General features: G+C 39.2%; 1 protein-coding gene across 1 annotated transcript; it reads right to left on the bottom strand.

The window, feature by feature from the left end:
* Positions 1 to 594: 594 nt before the first annotated feature.
* On the bottom strand, positions 595 to 26,770 carry LOC109981439 (transcriptional regulator ATRX). The gene is made up of 35 exons (XM_020630223.3): positions 26,598 to 26,770; positions 25,687 to 25,793; positions 25,546 to 25,601; positions 24,228 to 24,256; positions 23,000 to 23,121; positions 22,551 to 22,667; positions 21,660 to 21,769; positions 20,160 to 20,227; positions 18,273 to 20,044; positions 17,286 to 17,346; positions 11,964 to 12,115; positions 11,601 to 11,768; positions 11,410 to 11,515; positions 10,464 to 10,554; positions 10,151 to 10,336; positions 9,519 to 9,657; positions 9,098 to 9,207; positions 8,760 to 8,903; positions 8,482 to 8,656; positions 8,267 to 8,404; positions 7,708 to 7,883; positions 7,502 to 7,619; positions 6,928 to 7,058; positions 6,796 to 6,839; positions 6,212 to 6,264; positions 5,976 to 6,132; positions 5,806 to 5,897; positions 5,617 to 5,719; positions 5,340 to 5,517; positions 3,532 to 3,726; positions 3,301 to 3,444; positions 2,596 to 2,667; positions 2,426 to 2,521; positions 1,371 to 1,499; positions 595 to 1,285 (listed from the first exon to the last, which is right to left on the bottom strand). Exons 1-35 carry the CDS (start codon positions 26,603 to 26,605, stop codon positions 1,202 to 1,204), a joined length of 5,631 nt encoding a protein of 1,876 aa, XP_020485879.2. The 5' UTR covers positions 26,606 to 26,770; the 3' UTR covers positions 595 to 1,201.

Raw genomic sequence — 26,770 nt, 5'->3', positions numbered from 1 at the left:
CAATAAACTTCCGGGCCAAGAGCTGTCCTCTCAGGGGAACAGCTCTGTGTCCGAACAGCTGCTCTGCTTCTGAGCAGATCAGCAGAGCGATGTGAATGCCTTGTTCTAAATATCAGTTATTAAACGATCTACACTGATGTCCCCATAACCACCGCCATCCTCATTCATCCACGGCCTGCTCCCACCTGAGCGACTTTTTACCTGCTCTTTTATAAAGCACCTTATGAATTGGCACTATACAAATAACGATTGACGTACATTGACAGAAAATTAGGGCTAAAAATAAACATTTTAAAATACATGTGTTTCGATGAAATTCTTGAAAAGATAAGGAAAACATATTTTACTTGGAAAAAAGGAAGCTATTCATCAGCCTGCATGATCTCGACAAGAATCCTTCCGAGCTGAAAACCTGGGAGTGTGTGTGACGATACACGTGGATTGAAATATTGATTCAGCTTCATGAATACTGGTTGAAAACATCAATCCATAGTGGATATTTAAGTTAGAGCTTAATTTTTTAATTTCAATGGCACTTAAGTCCCATTGTTACAGGTTTGAGGTTAGAAAAAAAAAAAGAACATTTAACGTGAATAAGTTCAAATATATTTTCTCTTTTAATCAAAAACACATTTATCAAACACTTTGGATTTAAACTCTCTTTTAACTCTTTAAACTGTAAGTAATGAAACATGGGAAACTTTCACCTTATCATGGCCTGAGTCTTCATTTATTACAAACATATAAAACCAAAAAAATTCTAATTTACAAACAGGAAATTGAACTCCAGTCAATAGTAAGGCATATGGTGTCCAGTGTGAACCCTCATTTTGATGTTCTGCTTTTAGCCTGAAGCAGCTGAACAACATGTTTCTAAGAGTATTTGCAAACCCTTCCTAAAGCCCTTTCTAAGCACATTTGTGAAATGCTAAGACATATCCTGTGTGTGTTAAAGTGCTCAAAGTGTCTCACAACAAAACTTTCAGTGCATGTGAACATTGCTATAATGAAGTACTAGAAATATGGTCCAATAACATCTGTTAGTATGCTGCTGTCATGATTTAATAACGTATGTATGTAACGCTTGTAACAGCGTGACATACATACACACATACATTCGTCGGGTGGAGAAGTGTTGATGTAAGGCCACAATTCTAGGCTCTCTTCTCCCGCTAAATCATGATTTTCTTGTTCGAGTGTGTCATTGCTGGTTCTCTGTGTTCACGGTCGACTGCATCACTTGTTGTCTTCGGCTGTTCAGGATGGTCTGAATGCTGAGTGTGAGCTGTGGAGGGATGTGATCAATGAGATTTGTGATTTTTCACACATGTTCATACATAAACTCACTCAGACTAACTTAAGTGACTTACTGTTTGTTGCTGTGAAAGGACCTCTTGATAAAAGGCTTGCCTGCGTTGCTGCTCCTTCTCGTCACACACTTTCCAAGTTTGAGCTTTGCTTTGGATCAAGGCCTCAGGCAGCTGAGGATTCTGTTGCCGCTGTGACATAAAGTCAATTTTACAAATACATGATGGACAAAGACAATTCTGAAAACCCAACAGCAAAGGGCTTTAGTCATACTGCACTGATTCATTATATATTTCACTGTATGACAAAATACATCAGGAGAGGATCATCATTGTCAGTTCTACTGGTACCTCTTATATCCACTGCTGTATTAGATTAAAAGTGCTTCATGACCATACTGAATGTTACTATAACTTGTCCCTCAAAGTAACTTTAGTTGTCTGTCATTTTTTGTAGCTTATTTTATCCATTACTTTGCAGCCAACTAACTACCAGAAGCACCATTCAACTATTAAAAGTCGATATCAAGCAGAACTAAGAAGTTTGAGGTGGACAAATATTAGTTTGATTTTTTCTATAATACTGAAACGGTTGAATGGTAAGGCATATGACGTAAACTTCCAGTATGAACCCTCAGTTAGGAGTTGATGCCAGACGATTATCCAAAATATGTGTAATGATTATTGTTGTGGAAACCTTTCTGTGCTGCGATTGGAGGAGTTAAAATGTGGATTAAAAGCACTGCTGCTCAAAGGAAAAGCTGGAGATCTGTTTGATAAATATTAATGCTAAAAAACTAAGTTCTACTTCACTCTACTTATGCTGCTTGCTGCCACTCCACTATTTCTGAAACAAAGGTTATTTCATTGAAAAAAATAAGTTATGAAACTCTGTGAAGAGTAAAGAATCTTTGTCTGCAGCTTCAACCGTGTAAACTTAAAACACTTCTCAGCAATCTTGATGCATAACAACAAATTAAAATCATACTGTAGTTGTCAGGTGTGGCCTTAATGTCCTTTTATAAGATGTTGGTATTCCTTATACACATATATATATATACATATATATATGTGTTAATAACGCCACATTGTTACTATGAGACCTTCAGGTTACTCACCACTTGTAATATGTAGTGGTCAATCGTTTGAGACGTCATCCTCTGCAGTGACAGGAAGGACATCGACACGTTTGCTCTGCTCTTGTTCAGTAGTTCCTGCCGACACATTTTTATGTTATGTACCGTATAAAACATTTTAAAAAGTCTTATAAAATGATGTTTATTATTACCACAAGCTGTTCATTGGTCATCATTTCCAAGTGTTCCTTGCTTGAGGTGACAGGAAGGTTGGCAGTGTTTGACTGATGAAGGAACATAAAGGCACACATTAACGTTTGGTTAATACATATTAACGTACTGTTAGAGCTGCAGATAATCCTCTTTAATACCATTCAAATATGTATGCTTTATCATTTTTAATATTCAAATATATTCAATTTTTAATGTTAAAATTGAGTACGCAATTAATTATCCTATACTCAACTAATGGCAATTTTACTACTTACTACAAGAACCCTTGTGCCCATACTGCATGTCATTTTCTTTATCATGATGCTTTGGCACAGAATAACGTTCACTTGGATGTTTGCATTGCCCATAGTATTTTGAATATGGCCCAAACAGCGCGACGCAGCTCGTCGTTTTTACACCGACACCCAATTTCTATTTCCCTCTCTGTCACTTTTGTAAAACTGAACATTCAACATCCTTGTGTGAATTGAGTCACTCCTTATCCATGTTATTTATAACCAAATTACATATTCGAAAGGCAATTAAGCATTTGAATATTATTATTTTTAATATTGGGAATATATGCAAATTTCGTTCCTGCAGCCCTACAGAACATTCAACACTTTGCAGGAATTCTAGATGTTATTTCACTAGATGGAGTTGTGCTTGTAATAATTGATGCATGAAGGTGTTCAACTTTTTACCTCAGCCTCATACTCGGCCCAGGCAGCTTTGCGTTCTGCTTCACTGAGCTCTTCCTCTTGTTTATGGTCCAGCAGAGATTCGTGCTCGTGGTAAGTTACTATCTGGGTCTTACATGTTTGTAATAGCTGCTCCAGGACTTTATCCTGGGAAACAGAAACAAATAGCCATTCAATCATAGCATCTATGTGCTGAGACATCAAAGCACAAACCTGAAAATACAAATTGGTTACCTTTGGTGACACTGAGCTTGTTCTTTTCGAGTTTTTCTTAGAGTTTGGGTCATCCAGTAGATCTGGCTCAAATGTGTAAAGTTCAGTAAGTTCAGAAAGGGTGAAGTGCCTCTCATTCTGCTGATGATCCAACACTCGATTGGACAGAGACTGCTTTGTCACCTGACGATCATAGATCTTCTCCTCCATGGTGCCCTGGAGCAGGGGATAACAGCAATATTTAAGCAGCTTTGAATGCACCTGTGTATCTTTGTGCTCGTCAGTGTGTGTCACAGGCGCAGGGCGTGTCAGCATCACAGGTGGTGCTATACCTTCTGCACAGAGGACATATTTGTCCACACATGACTGTAATGAAACATGGGGAATTTGGATCTGATTGAACAGTGTATATGAGTTTATATTGCCTCTTTACACTATGTGGCATTGTAAAATATCAATAGGTAGATCTTAGAGATTGCAGATTCTGATGTTTGTTTCATGACTTCTTTTGGCCACTATTTTCTCCCATGTTTTGACAATAAGAACAATTCAGAGTTTGTTCAACAGGTGACTTCGTCTGCCCAATAACAAACCACTTCTCTGATTCCACATTTAGGTTTACTTGATGCCAGCATTACATTGATTTGGCACAACAAACAAACAACAGCTACTGACATTGGTTCATTTGCCGATAAGCTGATGTCTGTCAACATGGCCGATACACTGATGTATACTGAGTATACCGATGTTGAACCGATGCATCAGTGCATCCCTGGTAGATCTGTTTAGGGTCGAACTTTCAAATGTATATGAATACGTCCATAACTCGCCTTCTCCACTACTGAAACACTGATCAATGCTTTCATTACATCTAGACCTGATTGCTGCAACAGCATTCTTTACAATAGGTCATTGGCAAGTCCTCAATAAACATCAGTTTGTCAAGAACTCTGAGCGCCTACTTACCCATTACTCCTGTGACCAAATCAGCCCTGTCCTGCAAAATCTCCATTGGCCCACTGCCACAGATTGCATCCTATTCATAATCCTGCTTCTCACTCACAAATTCAGACCAAAGTTTTAAAGAATTTCTCATGAAGTTCCATAAAGTTTCCCAAAAAATTTCCCCAAATCATTGATGATTGGTTTCGAAAAAAAAACAAAACTCAAAATACTCATTGAAAATTACAGAAGTTTCCAAAATTTTCAGATTAAGGTTTCCAATAATTTCAGACTAAATTCACAAAAAAGAACAGGTTTCACAAAATTTTGATTAATGTTCATGAAAATTTCAGACAAGAATTCCAATATGTTTCTGAAAAGTTCCTAGAGTTTTGAGCGTTTCAGTAACCCTAACCTCGGGTGTCACATGTCTTTGAGCTGTGAAGAGCAGCACAGCATCACTCCAAACGATAGTTAGGTGAGAATATTTTAAAGTGACCACAAAAGTACAAAATTATCCACTAATTCCTAAGACATCTCTGTGGCAGAACACAAACTATTTATGTATATGTGGACAGTCTAAAGCTGGATTCAATATACATGTTGTACTTTCATATAACAAAATCTAAAAACAATAGAAATACATTTGTTTTTCCTGCACCGTGCAGTCTGTGCACTACAAACTTGCCAAGTGTGTGTGCCAATGATGACACACGCTCCAGCATTAAAAGCGTAAATTAAATTAGAGATGCACAATTCCTTTAAAATATGAAATCTCAAAACAAATGCACAAGAGACACAAAAAAACACAAACTTCATAGTTAATGCTTACATAAAAAAAAAACATAAACACATATACAAAATATGTTCCAGGAAGAGATGCCTACCTGAGCCAGGAAGCGGTAGACGAAGACTTGTTTGAGCTGACCAAAGCGGTACACCCTGTATATGCTCTGTATGTCATAGGAGGGATTCCATGAGGCATCAAATATGATGACCCTGTTAGCAGCCACCAGGTTGATGCCAAGTGAGCCTGCTTTTGTTGAGATCAGAAACAATCGGCCACTAGAAAGAAACACGATCCAAAATTAAACTTCATCATAATAATCCCCCCCCCCCGACATTATAAGCATAACATTTGAAGATGAGTCAGTTCATTCATACCGGACATTGGCAGTATTATTAAACTGATCCGTCCATTTCTTCCTTAATGTAGCAGAGGTGGAACCATCAAGACGATAGTAATCAATGTTCTTGATCCAACTGCCTTCAGTGATAACAAAGAAGAAGAATCATCAAAGGTTAAGTACCATAAGGGAGACATCAGTTATATGTTAATCATCCATAAAATACCTTTAGAACATGAAGGGTATCTTGCCCGGTGAGAGGCCCCGAGGAAATCCTCTATCAGGCTCAGTGAAGTCAAGGACTGACTGAACACAAGCCTGAAGAAGAATAGGATAATCAATCATCAGCTTCTTCAAAGAAAGTTCAACTTGCATCAGGTAACAGTATTAACTTACACTTTGTCCTCTAGATCTTCAGCCATTCTGAGGATCTCAAACAAGAGCAACATTTTCCCAGAGTGCTCCTTGATTTTGGAGTCCTGTTCTGACAGCAGACTTTTGAACCAGCTCACAGGTAGACTCTGAGATATCGAGCCGATGTTTGATTTCTCTCCTACACAGAGGACAGCACAGGCCAAACTGTATTAGTGTGCATGCTACAGTGTTATTAAGAATTATTAATGCATTAATACCTTCCACTGTTGGAGCTCCGTTGGTCACACTCCCTCCATTTTGGTTCACACCACTACATCAGGCAAAAAAAGAGCATAACAAGCATAAAAATAGCATCAGAAAGCACTCACACTCTTCTTAGTATGTGTGTTGAGTCCATGAAAAGCTTTTGGCACTGGCAGAAAAGATGTGGCAAGTTTACTCAGCTCTGCTGCTCATCCCACAAATGCATGTTCCTTAGAAAATGTGGCACCATTTAAAAGGGAAATAAACAGTATGGTATTTCCAACGGTATAAGATTTATTGCCAAGAAGCATTGTTACAACAAAGAAATAATCTACCAAACACAAATTTCCTGACTTTTTGTGCAATGCTCATATATATATATATATATATATATATATATATATATCACACATATTATTCTCGAATTAGATGAAAATAAAACTCTTGGTATGCCAATGTGCTTTGGAGCATTCTGATTTATCAAACTAACACAGCTTCCTCATGTATATTATAGCTCAAGATGTGCAAAAAGCTTTCATAAAAACCAAATGAAGTGAAATGTATGTGTAATGGTAGAGAGAGATTATACATGTCTTACCTCTGAGCTGCAGCTTTAACTTGATTCTTCTTTCCCAACACACTCTGTAATCAAAGCTCAGTAAAATACACTTCACGTGATGGAACACTACCAACATGCCATAACAACCTGTTCAAGCTGGGTTGTTTGTACCTTGTTTTCTTTGCTGATGTTGCTGAGCTCAAGGCACCACGGGTGATTCCAGATCCTGCTGAACACATGGAAGTCCTTGAACAGGTTTGCTCCGGCCTTCACCTTTGCTCCGTTAGTCAATGGAACAGCACCTGGAAAAAAAGAAACCTTTGCTTGTATCCTCACCTTCTCAAACACAATTCAATCTGAGCGCCTAGCCAGGCTTATCTTGATGGATCGTTGATCAAATAAAAAAAAAAACTGACATTGTCTGAAGAATTCAACACGTGTTCATCAATGAATTACAACATGGTGAGGCAGAAGGGGAGATTATCTATAAGTCACAATAAAAAGGTAATACCATGACACTTTAATGTAAGATTGAACCAGTCAATAGTCTCTACCAAAACAAATGCCGGTTTCAGTGACTAAAATTACTGAATTTTAGTCTGCAAATGGAATATCCTAACAAACTTGAATTTGTTTGAATTTAAAAACGTACCATCTTCTAAACATTCAAATTCCTCCACTCCTGTAATGACAGACAATCAAGTTCTACAGTTCTTAAATCAAAAATACTACCAGAGATTCTTACCAGAGATGTGATCAAGGTAGAAGCGGTACAGTCGATACTGAAGTGGGGAAATCCTCACTGCCAGCACGTACTCGTGTTTAGGAGGTAGAAACTGCGTCAACTCTGAGTAATCTCTTCTCTAAAAAAAAAAAAAAAAAAACATGTTTGTAAGATCTGGGCTATAAAACCAAACCATTTTGAGCATGTATACAAAGTTAGCTTTTTACCTGCACACATCTGTCCAACATAGCATGAAGGACATGAGCACGTTTCTTCATGACTCGGACGTCTTTAGGTGTGGAGTCAGCACACTGGCCGTTCTGTATGGGGTTGATAAATCGGTTTCTGAACTCTCCCAGAGAGCCCAGAAGATTCTTCTTGATGAAATTCACCATGCAGTGGTCTGTGGGAAGAACATAAAGTGTATCAGTTAAAAAGGTTGACTTTTTAGTCCACACTTCACTGACTCAGATCTCAGTAAGTGGTGTAATTCACGAAGCCTTCTTGCCAACCAACCGATTATCAATACAATGTTTTTGTGGTTTTATTTACTTGGAAATGTATTACATATGTAATTTAGCTCGAGGTAGAAAACAAATAGATCTGTCAACAGCCCCTTTAAAGGGAACCAACACTTCAGCTCACAGCCAGAGAAATAGAAAGATACGCAGTGAAATGAGCTCAGTGTGTTGCAAAAATAACAGATGATACTCATTCAGTAAAAGTAATGTGTGTAATAATGTGACCTCATGGTGTTACTTAAAATGTGATGTGATGCAGACTTACACTCAATCAGGTTGTTCTGTAGCGGTGTGCCAGTTAGCACCACTCTTCGTCGAGTCTTGATTGCATTCAAAGCTTTGGAAATATCTGAAGCTTCATTGCGCAGGATGTGGCCCTCATCACAAACCACAAAGTCTGGACCTGTAAAAAAACACATGGGGTGCTAAACCAGGTCATACTTCAACAACATAATGGAGTTTATAAGTTAAATACTGTACCTGGATCCACCAGTATGCTTTTAAACTCCTTCTTTACATTCTCGTTGCTGATCTTCTGAGCTAATGACAACATGCGATACATCTGGTAGCCCATGATCATGACTCCTCCGTCCCTCTGCCACCTCCGCAGAGCGCAGATTCGTTCTTGAGGTTTTATTGTAGCCAATTCTGTTACCTGAAGTGAGATAGGTGTGATATTAAGGAAAAGATTATGTCATGAAGTAAAATATGCAGTAATGCCCATTTTTGCTTATAAAGATTTGAACTGCTTTTCAAACCTTGACTCTATCCTGCCCCATGTTGTCCTGCCATTTCTTGAACTCGTTCACCCAGTTGAGGATGGTATTAAGTGGACACACGACCAGAGCAGTTCTGAATTTGAGGTTCTCTGACAGCAGCACTGTGTGCAGGAAGGTCACAACCTAAGAAGTAACACAAGTATGAATATGTAAGAAAATTTTAAAAAACAAAAAATAAAGCATAGATTAAGGTAAGGGATGATTGGTTATTTTGTGCAAAAATACATATTCAAAGTGTTTTAAATATTGTTTATCCTTAGTCAAGGATTAATTAAAGCAAACAAGGACAAGGGGTGCAGGTCTGTGCATGTCTTCACCTGCAGAGTTTTCCCCAGGCCCATACAGTGTGCCAGAATACAGCCTGACCCAGGGGCAGAGTTGGCCTTATTCACAGACTCACAGCAACTGTCCCAGATGAACTGAACACCTGTTGGAAGGAACAAATAAATAAATACAATATTAAAAGATAAAAATTATTTCTAACCAGAAACAAGAATTTGACTCTGTGCAGCTAAGATCTGAGAAAACGTGTTGTTTTGTGGATCAATCATTAAGATAATATATTTATTCAAATAATCTAAGGCTTTCAATGAACATTGTAAAAGTGCTTACAGACAAGAAATGCGTAACTCAGGTAAATAAGAGCCGAATTATCTCTTGCTGTTACATGTCTGTGAAGTGCGTTACAATAAATTGGTGTCCATGTCAGACAATTTGTAGAAAAAAGCGCACACTAACCATCCACCTGGTGAGGCTTCAGTCTCGTCACCAAGTTCCTGTGCACCTGAACAAGAGGCTCCTTGGTCTTCTTGTCCTGATCCAGGACCAGTTTAGTGGTGATGGGGCCCCCAACTTGAGACAGCTCCTCCGGTATTATCTGTAAAACAGCAGCAGACAGTCAGCATTAATTAAGATTTACTTTTATTGATTGAAATTTCTGTTTTTACACTCTAAGTCATGCAACACACACATAGGCTGAAATATACAGATGCACAAACAGGATCCTATGGACATGCACTAATGGAAAGATGTCAGAGTGACGGAGCGGCCCACAGTGAGTGCTCCTGAGCTGATGGTGGGGGGGGGGGATCAGTGCCTTGCTCAATGGCACACCGGCAGTGCTCAGGAAGTGATCTGGCACCTCTCCAGCTACCAGACCAACTTCTGGATTTGGTCCGCACCTGAACTTGAACCAGCCCCTCCGGTTCCCAGCCCAAATCACTACAGACTGAGCTACTGCCGCCCCCAATAGAAGTACATTACTGGTAAGTGTTATAAGAAAAAGGATACAAGCATCTCGTGAACAATACTTCCCTTTATATGTATTCATTATAACACAATGCAGTTTAGACTCTGTTTGTGTGCAGTACCGTTCTCATGTCCTCCAGCTGTTTCTCCCTGTCTGCCAGTCGTTGGCACCTCTCCTCTTCCTCCCTGACAGCCTCCTGGGTCTCTGCACGCAGGTTCTCATCATCGATGATTTTGCGAATCTTTTTGCGTCCTTTAGGGGTTCCTTTACCGTCGCTCGTATCCTCATCTGCATCCTCTTTATCACTCTGCTCACATAGAGAAGCAATAAGACCGTTACATGACAAAGTCCTCGTCTGAGAGCAACAGTGAGGTATGATAAATAAGGAAAAACAGGTAAGTGGTAAACAAAGAAGTTATAACATGAGCTGCTACCTTTTCATCGCTGGAGTCTGACAACAAAATGTAGGGCACTTTGATCGACTGGTCTTGACTGCTGGATGCCTCCTTATCTTTACTGGATTGTCTGGAGCCATAAAAAAAAAAAGAGCGAAACTCATTAATGAAAATGAATGTAAAGTTAATAAAGCAATTCTATCTCTATTAATATAAAAGTTTACAGTGTGACCGACAGAAATAGGTTCGCTTAAGGCAACTTTTAGCAAAGTAGTATAAAGTAAATGTCGTGTTTTTCATTCAGGAATTAAAAAATGCATTTCATATTCATGTGTTGTTGTTTACTCAAAGCCAGTTTCAATTGAATTGCTTAAATCCAGCTCAGATCGTTAGAGGTTTGTCTGTCACAAAACAAACAGCTTGTTTAGTGAAGTCAACCATCACTCAGCGCTGTATTGTACTGTATGTGTAAATTATTTTATTTCCTTCAAATATTTTGCAAAAATACATATAACCAATATGGATCATTATTGAAAACAAATGGTTGAGAAGCTCTGTTGTACTGCAACAATAATGTGACATTGAAAAAGAAGTAATCATTTCTATTTGATACATTCGTATTTACCATCAGGGCCCCACTGAGGTGTTTGTTGGTTAACTGTCACTGAGCCACTGGAGCACTTAATGGAGATGAACATTCACTGATGAGATGAACATGCTGTGACGTGGACAAAGGTTCAGTCTTCCACTGCAGTAATTGTGCTTTTACTTAATCTCATTCGTTTTATACATATATATTTATACGTTAAATCAAACCAGAACTGTTTGTTATAGTACTACCTTGTTTTGATGTTATCAATCAATCAATCATTGTTTTATAATAGCGCCAATTCATAATAAGTGTTAATAACGAGATAATATGAAGGCAGGATTTCTCCTTTGTATTCCTCACTTTCCTGATCAATGGCATCTAAAAAATGTTTACCTTTTCAGTTTGTCTCCACCTGCTTCATCCTCGGAGTGACTCAGCTCCACGCTCATCCCATCTTCTTCTGGCCCCAACTCGTCGTCAATATCAGTCTCACTATCGGCTTGAAAGAAATCAAAAGAAGACATTAAGGCGGATCATGTGCCCCCTACCTGGGTATTTATTGTTAATGTCGGATGTGTTCTTACAGCTCAGGTCGATGCTTTTGTCTCTTTGGTTCTGCTTTCCTTCTTCAGTCTCTGCCACCGCCTTGTCACCTGATGTCCCTCCATCAAAATTGAGTTTGTGACGGAGGAGATGGTGCCTGTTGCTCTGCTTATCAGACGGGGTGTCAGATGGCGCTGAAGAGTCTTCCCCTGAAGTAAAAGTTTAGTCTTATCATTTCCCCTTTTAACTCCACAAGTCACCTTACAGCTGACTTATTATGGCTTTTATGTACAAATGTTAAAGTGGGCTCTCTTCATTAAGATTAGAAATTGAAAATACTTGTGCTTATAAAAAATGATGCACAAGAGTATATCTAAAGCTGGTGCTTTCAATAAATGACTTACCATTTGCATCACTTTCATCTTCACTCCCCTTTTTGACCTCCTTGTCGATGTCCGAATCTGATTCCTCATCGTGTGTTTCCTCCTCCGTAGATATTTCATCAGCCGAGGAGTAGTTGGCTTTGATTTGGGCCAACAGAATTTTCTTAGCGATTCTTTCAAAAGTAGAAAAAAGGGAAAAGGTACCTGAGGTTCATTTCATAATCAGTTAGTGTCTTAAGCTGGATATTTTTCAATAGATCAAAAGCAAATGTGTCATAACAGTTTGACTGACATAAAACATATTAAGTGTTTCATGACCAGTAGTGCTTCAGCTGTTAGCCTTTAAATAAATGTACTGTAAATCTGAACAGACATTTAATAGAGTCACTGATTTCTGGTCAAACCCATCTTGTGCTTAGATAAAAGGTAGGGACAACTAGTATTTATTAAATTAAACATTCAGAACACTTGAAGACATCTACAAAAAATAAACGGATGAAGAAGTACAAAAAAAAGAGACAGAGGGGTTTTCAAAAGTAAGAATTTATTACAACAACAGGTTTTCTTCACAGAAAAAAGACAATTAAGAGTTTCTTATAGTGTTTACAAAGTGTTAAGTCTGCTTGAGTTGGACACACATTTTGTCTTCTTTTGTTGCAAGTGGATTTTTAAAAGAACAGCTATCATTGATCGCTAGCTCAACTATACACGGCAGCTCGCATTTGAAGAGCAAAGCACTCCTCTGGTACCGTACCAGCAAATCAATGTTCTGTGTAACAGGGAGGAAAACTTGGGACAAAACAAAGCATCACTTTAGATAGGTATTTACACAAAGAATCTGTTTCTTTATACCACTTAATGCACCCGGGAAGGATAAAAACTAAAGAAATGGGGCGCTTAAAATAAATATAAAAAAGGGGTGGGGGATTAAGATTCAATACTTTTCTGTGTTTGATACCATCTACTGAACGAGAGTTTTCAAACAAGTGCTTGACCTGATATGATTTATGAAAACTGAGAGTCAAACAGCTCAGACTGGTTTGAATAGAGTCCTCCCACACTCAGATCAATTGTCTGCCCAAAATGAACCCTTTCTCACAACTCTATTGTGCGCTCAGGGCCGCTGAGCTCATAGAGGTCAATGCAGGTCACTGGACATGTGATACCAGCCATTTTCACTGACGTTTGATCCAACATCCAATGAGATTTTATTTACAAAGAAGCTGCATTACAGTGATTCCAGGCCACAGCAGCATCTACGGACCAGGCAGAGCTTTGAATCTCTTTTGACACATTTAGACCATGCAAAGAAGATGAAGAGAATAACACTGAAGAAGATACGTGTAGACCCCAGGAAGAATGGCTGAGCTCCTGGGTACAGCTAAAGAGGATCCTAACAAATAAACAAAAATCTACATAATGCCACACATTTACATGGCATAACTGCCATTGGTAATCACATGCTCTTTATGTTTTAGCCTACTAACCACTAACAGAGTAAACTTTACACTTTTGCAGACCATTTTTCAACAGTTTAAGTTGTGCTACTTTTACAGCAAAATAAAAAAGACTTTTGTCATAAAAACAAAAACTATGTGTTGCCGATAGTAGGCTACAATATCCAACATTTAAGCGATTGGTGCTTAACAGCACTGCAATCACTGTTGTGCTGTCAAAAAATCCGACCTGGAAAAAACATAAGAAAGAAAAATGGATGTCATTAAAAGCACAAAGTGAAGTCTGTGCCTCTTGCCTAAGATGGATGTTGTTTCATAGCCCACTCTCAATTCTCAGATATACAACCCTCTCAAATATGTTGAATGAAACTGACCTGGAAGGCTTTTAACTCCAATTGTTCTTTTCTTCTTCAATTTAGCAAAAGCTGACAGCTGGTTGACATGTCAAGCAGGGTTAAAGAGTACCAGTTTGTGTTCGAGATGCACCGATTGCAAGGTCTGACCTGCCGATTCTGATTTTAGTCGATTTTAATATTTTCTTTGTTTCAGGAAATGTCACAGCTGGGAATGATGTCATCATGTCACACTCTAGTTGACCACATTCCAGTGACGAGTCGAATAAGCAACATTACCGCCTCCAAGCAGAACCTTTGTTTGGTTAGCTCACACGTGATAGTTTGAGGGCCAAAGTCACATGACAACATGTCCGCGAATGGAACTTTCACAATACCATCAGTGTGATCGATTACACTAAAACAAGACTGCGCTTGATGAATGTAGCACCCATGTTGGGAGTTAAACTTGGGCTACTGAAGTTAATCCAAGTTTCCGAGACAAAATTCCGACTTCAGTGGGCGTTCCAGATGACGCATCAGACTGGCAACTCACCCCCAGTTCACACATACTCCGTGCGCGCCGTGGTCCATGAGTGCTACGGTTTTGCTCTGTCCGACGGCTCGCACCCATTCACACTGGATCCGTTTCTGGGACATCAGCGCAGCGGAACGCACCCATGACACATCACAGGAGAACTACAAGATCCCGCGGGAATAAAGAGAAAAACATGCAAACAACATGTTGCTTTGTCTTTCTGAGGATGCATTGTTGTTAATTCGGTTCCTGTTTTGACGTCATGTTGATAAAGTGATGAGAAATACGATCACGAGTCCGTATATTGTGTTTTATTTAGAAATTGACCGGATGCTCTGTGCGTTTCCTTGTCTGACTTCCTGTCCGGGCTGTCATATTCTGTCCAGCTTGACGCGTGCCTGCATCGTACTCCGGGGAAAATAGACTCTCTGCGTATTTGAAACGGAGCAGAGCGTAGTGCCGTTGGTGGCACGCGCCACAGACAGACCACAGCGCGCCCTGTGTGAACACAATGATTGACTAGAGTGGCAGCTAAGTACAACATATTGCGCGGAGCTGACGGACCGCGGCGCGCACGGAGTATGTGTGAATTGGGGGTAACAGGGTGAAATGGAACGCAACATTATTGAAAGCAAAAACGTAACTTCCATGCAACCTTTCTTAAATCTAGAATGACATTTTTGGGGACGCAGATGGCCTAGCGGTTGGGTTATGCCCTATGCAAAACCTATGTTGTCTAAGCAGGCACCCCGAGTTAAAGTTCTGTGGCTCCATTCCTACGTCATTGCCCGCTCTCTCTCCCTGATTTCCTGCTCTATCTACTCTTCTATCAAATAAATGCATAAAAGTCCAAAAACCAATATTTAGAAAAAAAATGCAATTTTATGTTCATAATAAATCATTGTTTATTAGGCTATTTGATCACCAGAAAAAAATTCTAATGGTCTTTGTTTATCATCCAGTAAGTTGATGCTTTTTAGCCTCTGCTGATGGGCGCCTGCCGTCCACACGAGCTTATGTGTCTGTGATTATGTGCACATGACATGAAACATGTAGCTTGTGTGTACACCTGAGACTGGCACAGAATTTTTTTTAGGTATAGATGTACTTTACAGGACCAGCTGGTCACCGGTCATGACCAAACAGGATAAAAATCTCCTAAAACAGCCGGTCGATCGGTGCACCTTTATTTTGTCTATACAGTAAAAATCAATGAAACTGTTTTTAAAGCTACAGTCTGCTTTGGAAAATGGTCAGCAAAAATGTATTCTCTGTGTAAAGAAAGTGGGGTAAAACATACAAAAACACTGGCATGGCTGACATTGAAGTCTGTAAATGAGAATGGATAACGATGATGGGAATTGCACTAATCCAACTCAGGCATCTCACACACTGCCCACACACTGGAGTCAAAAAAAACAAAACATAATGCCAATTCACATTTTTTCTTGTACTACAAACTAAGAGTAATTTCAGATTTCAAAGTATATTTTCTCTCATGTCTTATTGCATGTTTTGTAACATTTTGTTTCAGATAAAGTCATGGCTTTTTATCAGCACCTGGCCCTGAGCAGTGATAAACTTTCAGTACTGCAAGTGGTAGAGTGATGGAAAAATGTGTCCTTGGATCTTTCTAAAAGCAGTACTACGGGGAAACAAAATTACATGTCTCCAAAATGCACCAGTAAAAACAGGACAAGTCCTTAAAAACATGTCACCTCTCTCATATTCCCCACAGCATAGTAAATATACAAAAGCTTCTAAATAACTTGACCATTTGTATAAGGGGCGGCTGTTGCTCAGTAGGTAGAGTCGTCGCCACTCAACCGGAAGGTCAAGGGTTCGATCCCCAGCTGGGTAACATGTCTGATGTGTCCTTGGGCAAGACACTAAACCCCGAATTTCTCCCGAATGGGATTAGTTACTTCTGATGGATGATACTACATAGCGATCACTACTATCAGTGTGTGAAAGGGTGTGAATGGGTAGGTGTGACATGCAGTGTAAAAGCACTCTGGGTAGTCGGAAGACTAGAAAAGCGCAATATAAACTCAAGTCCATTTACCATTTATTCACACGTCAAATATTATGACATTAAAATGTGTGGTAGAAGAATTGCTGAATAAACTTTGTTGTCAGTATTAACACAGTCTGTAACATCATTAAAATGTGTCCTTTTAATGCTGAATGGCATAAAATGCACTCACAGTACTCTGTCACAGGCCTTTCGACTAAAAAAAGCTTTTAGCCATTATGAAATCTAGGTTGTTACTTCCAGATTTGGATCCCCGTAGATTTAAATTAAGAATGAAATGCAAAAATAGGATGGTTTGAGGGCAAAGCATAACAACATCACAAATGCTCAACTCTGCAGCCTGACAAACCATTAATAAACATAAAATAGCTGACACTGCAGTATCAGTAAAAACAAAAGTAAATATGACTTCACAAAGTAATGTTGTTGTTTGTACAGCTCATGTGGGAGTACACTGAAGTTTAACCTTAGCAAAAAGTGTAGAAAACCAACGTGTAACATCTGAACGGGTTGCGCCGTAAAGCAAAATGAATTCAGTCATTCTTCAAATATTTGCTCAGACCTCTAAAAGGCCAGAAAGCTCAACTTCAAGGTCTCCCCTGTTATGTCAGTTTGGGGGTTGCCAAGGCAATAATAGAATACAAATCTTGATTAAACTGTATCTCTGGTATTTACAGACGTGCTGACTTATACACTAAATAAAACACAGATAGGCACAGTATGCAGCCCATTCCAAGCTAGGTTCAGAGTCCCTGCTTTATTTTTTGGCCCTGTGCTTTCACAGTGTACCTTTAGAACGTGTATTTGATTGCTGGGGCCCGACTGCAGCTTCGCTTCGGTCTTGTCTGAATAGACTGTAACTGAGTCTGAATAACACCAGTGTTGCTAGACTTTTCAGAGATGTTAGGGTTCATTGCTCCAGCTTTTTTCCCACATTTAGGCTGTTTTACAAACTCTACATCTGGGCTTTTTGATCCATACCTATTTTCTGGGTCATCATCATCTTCTGCCGCCCACGAGGGCTCAGACTGCTCCTCATCTCCTACAAAAACAAAATAAAAAAGTAGTGTTAGTTTTTCAGTAAAGGAAGTTATGTTGCTTCAGCAGTGTCCATTATCAAAGACCAGATAACAGGGAACTGCAAGCAGCATTATACTGATATACCACCAAGAGAAGCTACCTGGTATTTTATATCCCATTAGATATACACAAAATGCTTAGTCACAGAGTCACTTTTTTTTTTTAACTATGAAATGTAAATTTTACGCTGAACGCTTTTTCTTTGTCTGGCCGTCTGCTACCGCAAACACTTCTCATTGGGAACAATTGAAAAAAGCAGCTGGCACTCAGAAAAAAAACAAGAGTTTACACTGACCCTACTAATGCTCTATGACATTTCTAACATTAGAATGGATTTTTTAATTGTTACATTAATAGAAGAACTACCACATTAGCAAGTGATCTAAAAAAATCTTCCACAGCCAACATTTGGCCTGTATTTGGTCTGCAGACACGCTAATATTAGATCCTCCTTATGCTGTGATCACCCTCCTCTTTGTAAACTATTTACTCAGATTTGTTGATGCTTAGTTGTCATGTAGGACACACACTTCAACACAACTGATCCTTTATTAAGCGCAGTGGCTCCTGCTCAATACTCAATGAAGAGTTGGGCAAGATTGATGTCTGGCAGAATTTACTGAATATTATATGTTGTAAAAGGAGCACAAACTGATGAGCAATGTTGACAGCTAGATTTCGCAAATTTGGTCACGGGAGAATATGAGGTTGCAGCGACTTAGCGTTATTAAGGATAATGGTTAGTAACAGCTATCAAAGTCTAGTGAATTTAGTTTTCCAGTTATAATCAGGCAATCGATAGAACTATTCAGTTAGTGACAAATGTACTGTACGTTTTAACTGAAATACTCAATAATATTTTGCAGTCTCATAGGATGAGAAACTCACCTGAAGACTGATGGAATGCTGCTGCTCCCATTGAGGGCACATTCTCAGTGATGGGCTTCATCTTCTGATTGCTCCCATCACTCTCCGAGTCGTCATCTTGATCATCTTCACTGGATGAGGAAGACGAATCCATTGCTTCCTGAGGAGTTGAAGACTTTGACTTTGAAGCCTGTAACCTGCTCTGCTTTCTAGCCACCCCTTTGTCCTCTCGTTTGGCCAGGTGAGGCTTCCCTATTGGCCTCAGGGTATTCAAGTGCTTTACCTCCTTGTGTGTGCCTTGATCATCACTCGAGGAATCAGTCCCACTTTCCCTTCGAGATTTTACTCTTCGGTCATGTGAGTCAGGCTCGGGGGAACCCCGGTCCAGCATCTTGCGTTTGCGGCGCATTTTCTCAGGTGAGAGCGGAGTGTTCTTAGTGAGCCAAAAGAGACATTTCTTGGCCACCTTAGTTGACGCTTTCCCATCCTCATCACTCTGAGCATCATCAGAACTCTGTGATATGGCCGCTCGCTCAAGCAGGGCTGCAGGGACTTCGTCTGAGTCCGAGTCGTCTCTTTCTCTGCTTAGACTTTGTTTTTCTGGGTTTTTGGCTGGAACTGTGCTGGAGGTTTGCTCAGGGTCAGAGTCACTGTCACTATCAGCAGCAGAAAGAGACTGTTTTACCTTGACATCACTTTGTCTACGCAAAGGTGTTGTCTTCACACGAGGAGATCTTCTATTGCCTTGTTCCTCCTCTTGGTGTGGAGATGCACTGGAGTTGTCATTGCTAACTTTGCTGTCAGCTGTAGCCCCTACAACACCTGTCTCTTCATCCTCTGAGGCATTCTTTTCCTCTGACTTCTTATCTGTCATGCAGCTGCCCTTGTTCATCTCTGGGTTGTCATTGGATTGCTCTTGCTCCATAGGTACAGGTGTTAGTTTCACTACAAGTGTTTTAGTCATGTTGACCCCACTTTCAGAGGTATTCCCACCAATTTTTTGTGGCCTCTGTTTGGCTTCACGCGAGTCTTCCCCAGGACAGTTATGGGTGGTTAGTCCATCTGTGAAGCCCTTAGAGTCAGAGTCATCATCATCTAAATGTTCACCTGCCAATTTCTGCAAGACACCCAAGCATATTTTATCAGAGATGTCCAGCTCTGCTTCTGGTACAGCTTGGCTATTGCACTGCTCACTGAGGAACTTCTCCCAACAGCTAACAAGATTCAAGTCACTGAACTCCTCCTTAAGGCTTTCCTCGAGAGCTGTGAGGGATTTTCGCAAACCTTTATAAACTGACAAAAAAGAGTTTAGATACAGACTGCGAACTCCTGGGGTTTGTTTGCTCTTTGTAACAGAATTAATAAAATTGACAAATATGCGGTTTAATATGTTTGTTGAGTCAACTAAATGTTTGGCTTTTTTGGTTATCTCCTTCGATATCTGCAGTGTGTTGTAATTAAACACAACATTTCCGTCCATACCAGTGTGATCCCATTTATCAAGAGGAAGCTTTCGGGACAAGCCTGGCAACATGGCGTAAAGTCCAGATTTTTCCTGGCCTACTCGGCTCTTCTTGCGCTGCTGATGCAAAAGACTCTCCATGTTCTCCAGGACGTTGTCACAGGCTACCACTAGGTCAAAGAGGGGCTCCGGGTTGCACACATAGCAGTACCATTTACTTTCCAATATGCCCGAGAGTTCCTTTCTTCCCAAATTCCTTAGAATGCACTTCTTGCAAAAAGCATTGCTGCAGTAGTCGCAGCATATCAGGTTTCCTCCTTCAGCACACCATCTATTTGAGGAAAAATTAAGAGGTGATAAACGCGGTTTACAAGAGCTTAGTATAAAGGAAGTTATGGATAGGTCTATTTTTTAAGTTTTTACATTTTAAATACGACAAATCCTACCTGCATTGCTCATCCATTCCATCCCCGTCCTTACTGATGTCATCACTTAAGTAATACTTATAGCAAGACTGAAAAAAACAAAACAATCAATAGAGTTAGAGACAGTTTGAACTTTGATCTATTCATTCTTTACAGTTAAAATGATCTTCAATAAAAATAAAAAATAAACGTAATCACAGAAAAGTTTTCAACACATTTGGATTTCTTAAACTCAAGCACTTGAAATAACACAGATGTAATTGATCGTTTTTTGTTTTTTTTTCCAAACAGTTGAGTTGTTGACTGACAAACTGGACACAGTGTTTTCAATCTATTTAAATATAAACCAACAATAGAAATTCTCAGATGCTGATACCTGTATTGGAAATGCCTGTTACAGCCTAATGTAAAGCAGGTAGCTGCGTGTTTACATATGTGACCAAATGTCAATACAACACTCACCACCTTCTGCACAGCACCTTCACCAGACAGAGGAGTGAGTTCAGTGGCAGACTGCGGTCACAATCCTGTTCCACAGACAGACTCAAGAACTCTTTTGTCCCCCCGGCCATACGTCTGTACAACACCTCACGGTTATGGCAGGGGGAAAGCACACACTTGGACTAAATCTTCCTTTTTCCACTTCCCATCTGCACAGCTGTCCCAAGAGTCAGCCTCTAGTTGGACACTTTAATGAGCACCTCAATTACTTACATAGCACCTTTAATTTAATGTTTGCACTGCCTGTTATTTAATGTCTGTTTTTGATAACTCTGCACTAACTGCTTTTTTAAACATTGCTGTACAAATATAAACAACACAACTTCAGAAGGTCAACACTTTTTTATTTTTTTATATTCAGGTCTAATTACAGATTTTTTCCCTCAACTGTTTATAGGTTCTTGCTTTAAATTACACATTTTTATCCCTGCACGGGTTATGTACATTTCTTGTATAAATCTATTTTTAATTGGACAGTTTAAGTTTGTTTCATCAAGGGGTATTCTTTAAATCTTTTTTCGGATTAATATATATATGTATGGGAGGGGGGCATCAGTTTTGCTGCTTATTTTTGCGGCTTAATTTGTAACAAATGTTTCATGTCATGTACGTCTTGTAACCTGCTACTGGATGCTTTGAATTTCTCTTGGGATCAATAAAGTATCTATCTATCTATCTATCTATCTATCTATCTATCTATCTATCTATCTATCTACAAATTCATGTTTCAACGGGTGAAGTATCCCTTTAATCACACAGAGCTAACAGAACTGAAAAAGAGAGTAGTGATGTCAGAATCATGCCACATTATGAGCTGCTCCATAGAGAATGTATGTAGACTCCGCCATTAAAGAAGGTAATCTCATGTAAGCTATATATTTTAAAAAGAGAATGCATCAAATGTCTTCTGGTTTTTTACTTTTTGAAGAGATTTGCATGCTGATAAAGACAGGGGTCATAGGACATTTTAAAATACCTCTGAGCAACCCTATGAATTTGGAGGATTACTATAACACTCACCTTACAAATGAGTACTTTAAGAACTGGGTGGCGATAGATGCAGTCCTTCTGGAAGTGGTTCACTTGTCTGCCACATGCAGTGCAACTGACAATTTCCATGTGTTCACTTCCTGAGAAAGAACACCACTGGGATTAGCAACACAAAGGTTATAAATGGGGTTTCTTAAACACTATGAGACTACATTGTTCAGCCTAGACCTAAATTCAACATAGTCTACAGGTCAAGTCTCTAGTCTCAAGTCTCAAGCAACACTAGTGGTTAGGACCAAAATGTGCCAAGGCCGGTGTGGAGTGGGAATGCTGCAGAGGCGACTAGAGCATAAAAAAAAAAACTTTTGCCTGAACTTTCTATACACATAAAATACATGACAGTGGAACTCCCCATAAAAGCCTTATTTATTTTAGACACTGTTTTTATGACTGTCCTCCATCAGATGTGCACTGACAAAAAAAAAATCATTAAATTATTAAATTCTTTGAAATTCTCTACAGCATCAGAGAAGTGGTCGTAAACTGCCCTACTGTTTATTGAACTTGACCGCTACTTTTCACTGTTTACACTTTCTATTTTAGGAGGGGTTTTTTGGACTATAGTGCCTTTTACTATTGTTCTTATGATGTGCTTTTAATGCCGTCATTACAGTTGTAATTCCTGTGTTTTTATCTGTCCTGCCACTGACAAGAGCTTCTTAACAAATTGTAGTTTTATTGCTTTGACAATTAAGATCTATTCTATTCTATTAAGCCTTCATGTCTCTTTGCCTTGTATCCCAAGTTGCTTCAGTTGTTGAATTAATACATGTCACCACTGTCACATTCCCTTACCTTTAGGACATGGCTTTGTGAGTAATCTTGAATTAATGTTCGGTCTTATCATTAGCAGTAACTGACCTCCACGTCTTCTTGAAAACTCTTTCCTCAGAACACCTGGTTTGCGGCTGCGGAACTCTGGACCCCTGAAGTCGTCTTTTCCATTCTCAACAGCTTCAGGCCTCACCAGCACAGTGCCTGTGATGTAAAAAGACATAGTTCCAATAAATCAAGCTATTCTGTCATCACCAAATATGTTTGTCAATCATAACGTTGTCTAAGGCTCTGTCAACCTCTAATCCCTTAGAGTATACAAAAAGAATACAGAAATTATACAGACTGATGATTTAGTCTTGTATTCAGCACTTGTGAATTTCAAATGTTCTTGACCAAAGTGACCTCAATATATCCACTGAAACACATATTTAGACCGTGACATAACACAATGGACAGTTCACTGTTGCATATTGGTATATAGGCTAGGTGTAAGAGTATTAAAGGGACGCACATTTGGCAACATTAAGACTTACCTTTGGGCAATCTAGTGATATCAAGGTGACCATTTGTGTTGACCGGTAACTCCACATCCTCACTGGCCTCCGAGTCCCCAGATTCATCCAGTCCAGAGTGCTTTATGACAACAGATGGTTTTCTGTAATAAACATAAATATTTTAAGTCCCAGAGTTTTTGTTGGCAGCTTCTTTGGAATACGAAAAAAAAAAAGATGCACACAGTAACCAAAGTGTTTTAGTATCATCAAGTATAAAATAGGGCGCACTCACACTATGCAAAGTGGTCCCATAAGCACTATTGTCCCCCCCCCTCATTCTCCCGCTGGCCGGCCCTCACACTGCTCCAGGACTAACCAGGCCTGAGCACGGTTACCTCTTTTACATAACATGGTAATACAACACTCGTATGGCATTACATAATTATGAAGCACACTTTGTTTACGAGACAGGCGTACACCGAAAAATAAAAAAATTAATGAAGGGGATGCGCTGTCGAGTACGCCTCTGCATATCGGAGAACAGATACAGACTTAAAACTTGAAAACATTTCTTGATAATGAAGCAGTGTTTCCCCTAGGTTTACAACGTTGGGGGGGTGGGGACAAGCCGACACGGCGACACAAACACTTGAAGGAATCTTGGTGTTCATGTGTTACTTTTAATGACAGCTGTCCTTTTCTATCGGAAAGGTATCCTTAAATGACTTCTTTCCCTGATTTTCGACTCTATCCTATCTTTTGTGCCTTCAATAAAGGCACAAAAAGCCCAGAAATAAATCTTTTAAAAAAATAAATAATAATAATATTTTTTTTTTTTAACTTGACCTTAAGGGGGGGCGGGGGCGGGCCTCCCCAATATAATGGTAGGGGAAACACTGATGAAGGCTGTCCAAGCTGTGTACCCGTGCTTATGCTCGTGCATGAACTATGCCATGCCGAAGCACACCTCTTCCAATTGGCCAGGGCCAAGGAAGTGTACCGTGCTTGAGCACTCACACTAGTCAAACGAACTGACATTTAGAGTGAAGCGTGCTTAAGCATGGTACTGATTGCCTAGCGTGAGTGCGCCCTTATATGCAGTGCAAAAATAATCCTGATTTACTTTGGTTTGATCACTATGGGATGCATCATAGCAACAAAAAATATTACACATAAAGTACTTTCAGCAATGAACAAGAAAACACTGGCAAGTTTATTGCCACAGAGCTTTTTCTAGGTTTGGGGAAAGAATGAAAGGCCAACTCACCTCCTCGATATTCTGGCGTCCATTCCTGCCTAAAAGTCAAGGCAGTTTATTAGTGAAGCCTTCATTAGCAGTTTCACTATTGGTGTTAAATACTTCACAGTAAAGTCTATTGTGGGATGCATGTCCTGTAGATTATGTTTTCTTCATGCACATTTTTTTGTTTGCTTTTTTTTTTTACAGATAAGTGTTGAAAGTAACATTTTTGAATTTCCATCAAACATTTTAGTTTACTACAAAACATTTTTTTTAAAGCAGAAGGGGGAACTAGTTGTGTAGAAATTAAACAAAGACTACCACTTTCCAATTTTTTTTTTTTTTAGCTTTGATTCAGCAGAATCTCTGTTTTAGTGGATTTCTGTCTGAATGGAACGTTATTTTAGGGACCCAGTTGTGAAAATGTTGTGTGGGACATTAGTGCCCAGGCCCTATAATTAAGATTTTGACTTAACGGCCAAGCTGATTGGTAGATGAAAAAATATTTTTTCCCATTCAAAAATATAAATAACATTTTAAGCACCATACATTTTTAACTGCATTCTTGTCGATTCTTCAGCACCAATTTGTGCCTTTTCTGCGCAACATTATTAGATTAGATTAACTTTATTGTCCCCAGGGGGAAATTTGTCTTGGGTAAAAGTGCAGAGAAAACACACAACTCTGTCCAACTTACGATAACAAGCATAACAAAAGACTAGACAGCCATAAAAACACATTAAGTAACGCATAAAAACACAATAATAATAATAAAAAATAACATTCAATACAAATGTCTTGTTTTTGTTTGAAGAGAGGTTAGGACAATTTAAATGATAGACACATTTGCACCTACTTTGGATGCACTGAACGTGTGCGCTGATATGCTACACAGAAATAGTTGTCAACATAAAGACCTCATTGAGTGCACCGATTTCCAATGCAAATCCAAGTGCACAGTTCAAGAAACAGTGTCCATTGCAAATCTGTAAGCATAGATAAATAAATAAAAAATGTATCTGAGCCTTCGGGGGCTCCGTGCAACACGAGAGATGTTACTATCTTTAAGTTACTGATTGTTGAAGTCCAACCATAATACATGTTGGTGTGCATCAGTGCACCCCAGACACACAGACAGCAGAGGAGCAGGAGAGAAGCTGCAGCTACACTTAACGCACCTAAAACTCATTAAGGTTTTATACATGACTATTTGGGTGGATAGCCCTCTTAAATTCCCTCCCCCCCAAAAAATTGAAAAACTACCCACAATTTGGCACTTGGTCGGTGTTAATTTGTTAGCGTTCGAAAATGAAAACTGATCCATACATCAGGGATGTTCACTTACCTCTGTCTCCGTTTGACTTATTGGGTTTCCCATAAAACAGCTCTTGTTTGGCAAACCTGTTTCAGAGAGGATAAGTTAAATAGAATTGTAAAGCATGATCATTATAATCTTTCCACCACTGTAATCATTGAACAACTGTACCGTCAACATCCTGTGAGTTTGGAGTGCCATTGGTGCCCTCAACAGGGGATTGGGCCAAGTATTCGTGCAGTTTGTTGACCAACACATTCAGCTTGCTGGTCGTGGTGCTAGTGTCAAGAAAAAAAGAAGAAAGAAAAAATCATGTTTATGATAACTTTACAAAAAAAGGTTGTTAAGAATTGTTTAATCAAATCAGTTTTTATACTTCTGCTTCACATACTTTGTTTCAGTGACATTTGAAGAGGATAACTACTAATGCATCTCATAATGATGTGTTATACATTTTACAGACCCTCAAACAGTCAAATGGCATTACTTTTAAATAATAATAATAATAATATAACAACTATTACAACTCTCGAAATCTCTGATTATTTTCCTTTTTATGAATGGGGATGAAGGCTGAGACTGAAGTACAAAAACTTATTTGATAATGTCAAATTAAATGTATTTAATTTCAACTGTATGCTCGAAATTGAATTTAAAGTTGAATATTTTCATGGAGTTTTTTTTTTTCTCAGAGCATAATGAGAAAAAACTTTGTTGTCTCATTGTTTATTTCTCATGCCTGACCCTAATCAGTTTTGTGTACTCCGTAGTACTGCTTTGCTTTTAGTTAGGTGATATATTTGGTTTAAAAAAATAATAATAATGTATTTTTTTGCGAGCTCATATAACACTAAGCAAACCCGCAACATCACCCAAACAACAGCTGCTATCATCACCTGTGATACGTCATGTTTCCTGCTGTGTTGGCTGTGTAACACACGCTTATAATAACTGTATCTGACACAATTAGAGTTGTCGTTTTCGCTTTAGTTAACTGTTAGCTCACACGGCTAGCCACTTGCTAAGCTATCTCTTCTTCATGGTTTCTAGTGAACGACAGAATTTCAGAGCGCAATTTATACCTGAGCATCGTCGCTGACAGATCGTCTAGCAGGCGAACAACCGAAATCGTCGAAGTTCTCACTCTCTCATGAATTTATTCAGGTAGAAACATGACGCCTCAAATTTCGTCTCGCACCCCAACACAAGCTTTGAAGCAGCGCCGTAGAAGACAAGCTAACAACAACCAGTGAAT

The sequence above is a fragment of the Labrus bergylta genome, chromosome 14 (assembly GCF_963930695.1).
Source record: "Labrus bergylta chromosome 14, fLabBer1.1, whole genome shotgun sequence".
NCBI classification, from domain to species: domain Eukaryota; kingdom Metazoa; phylum Chordata; class Actinopteri; order Labriformes; family Labridae; genus Labrus; species Labrus bergylta.
The sequence above is the reverse complement of the archived record's forward strand: the minus strand, read 5'-3'. Positions and strand labels throughout refer to the sequence as shown.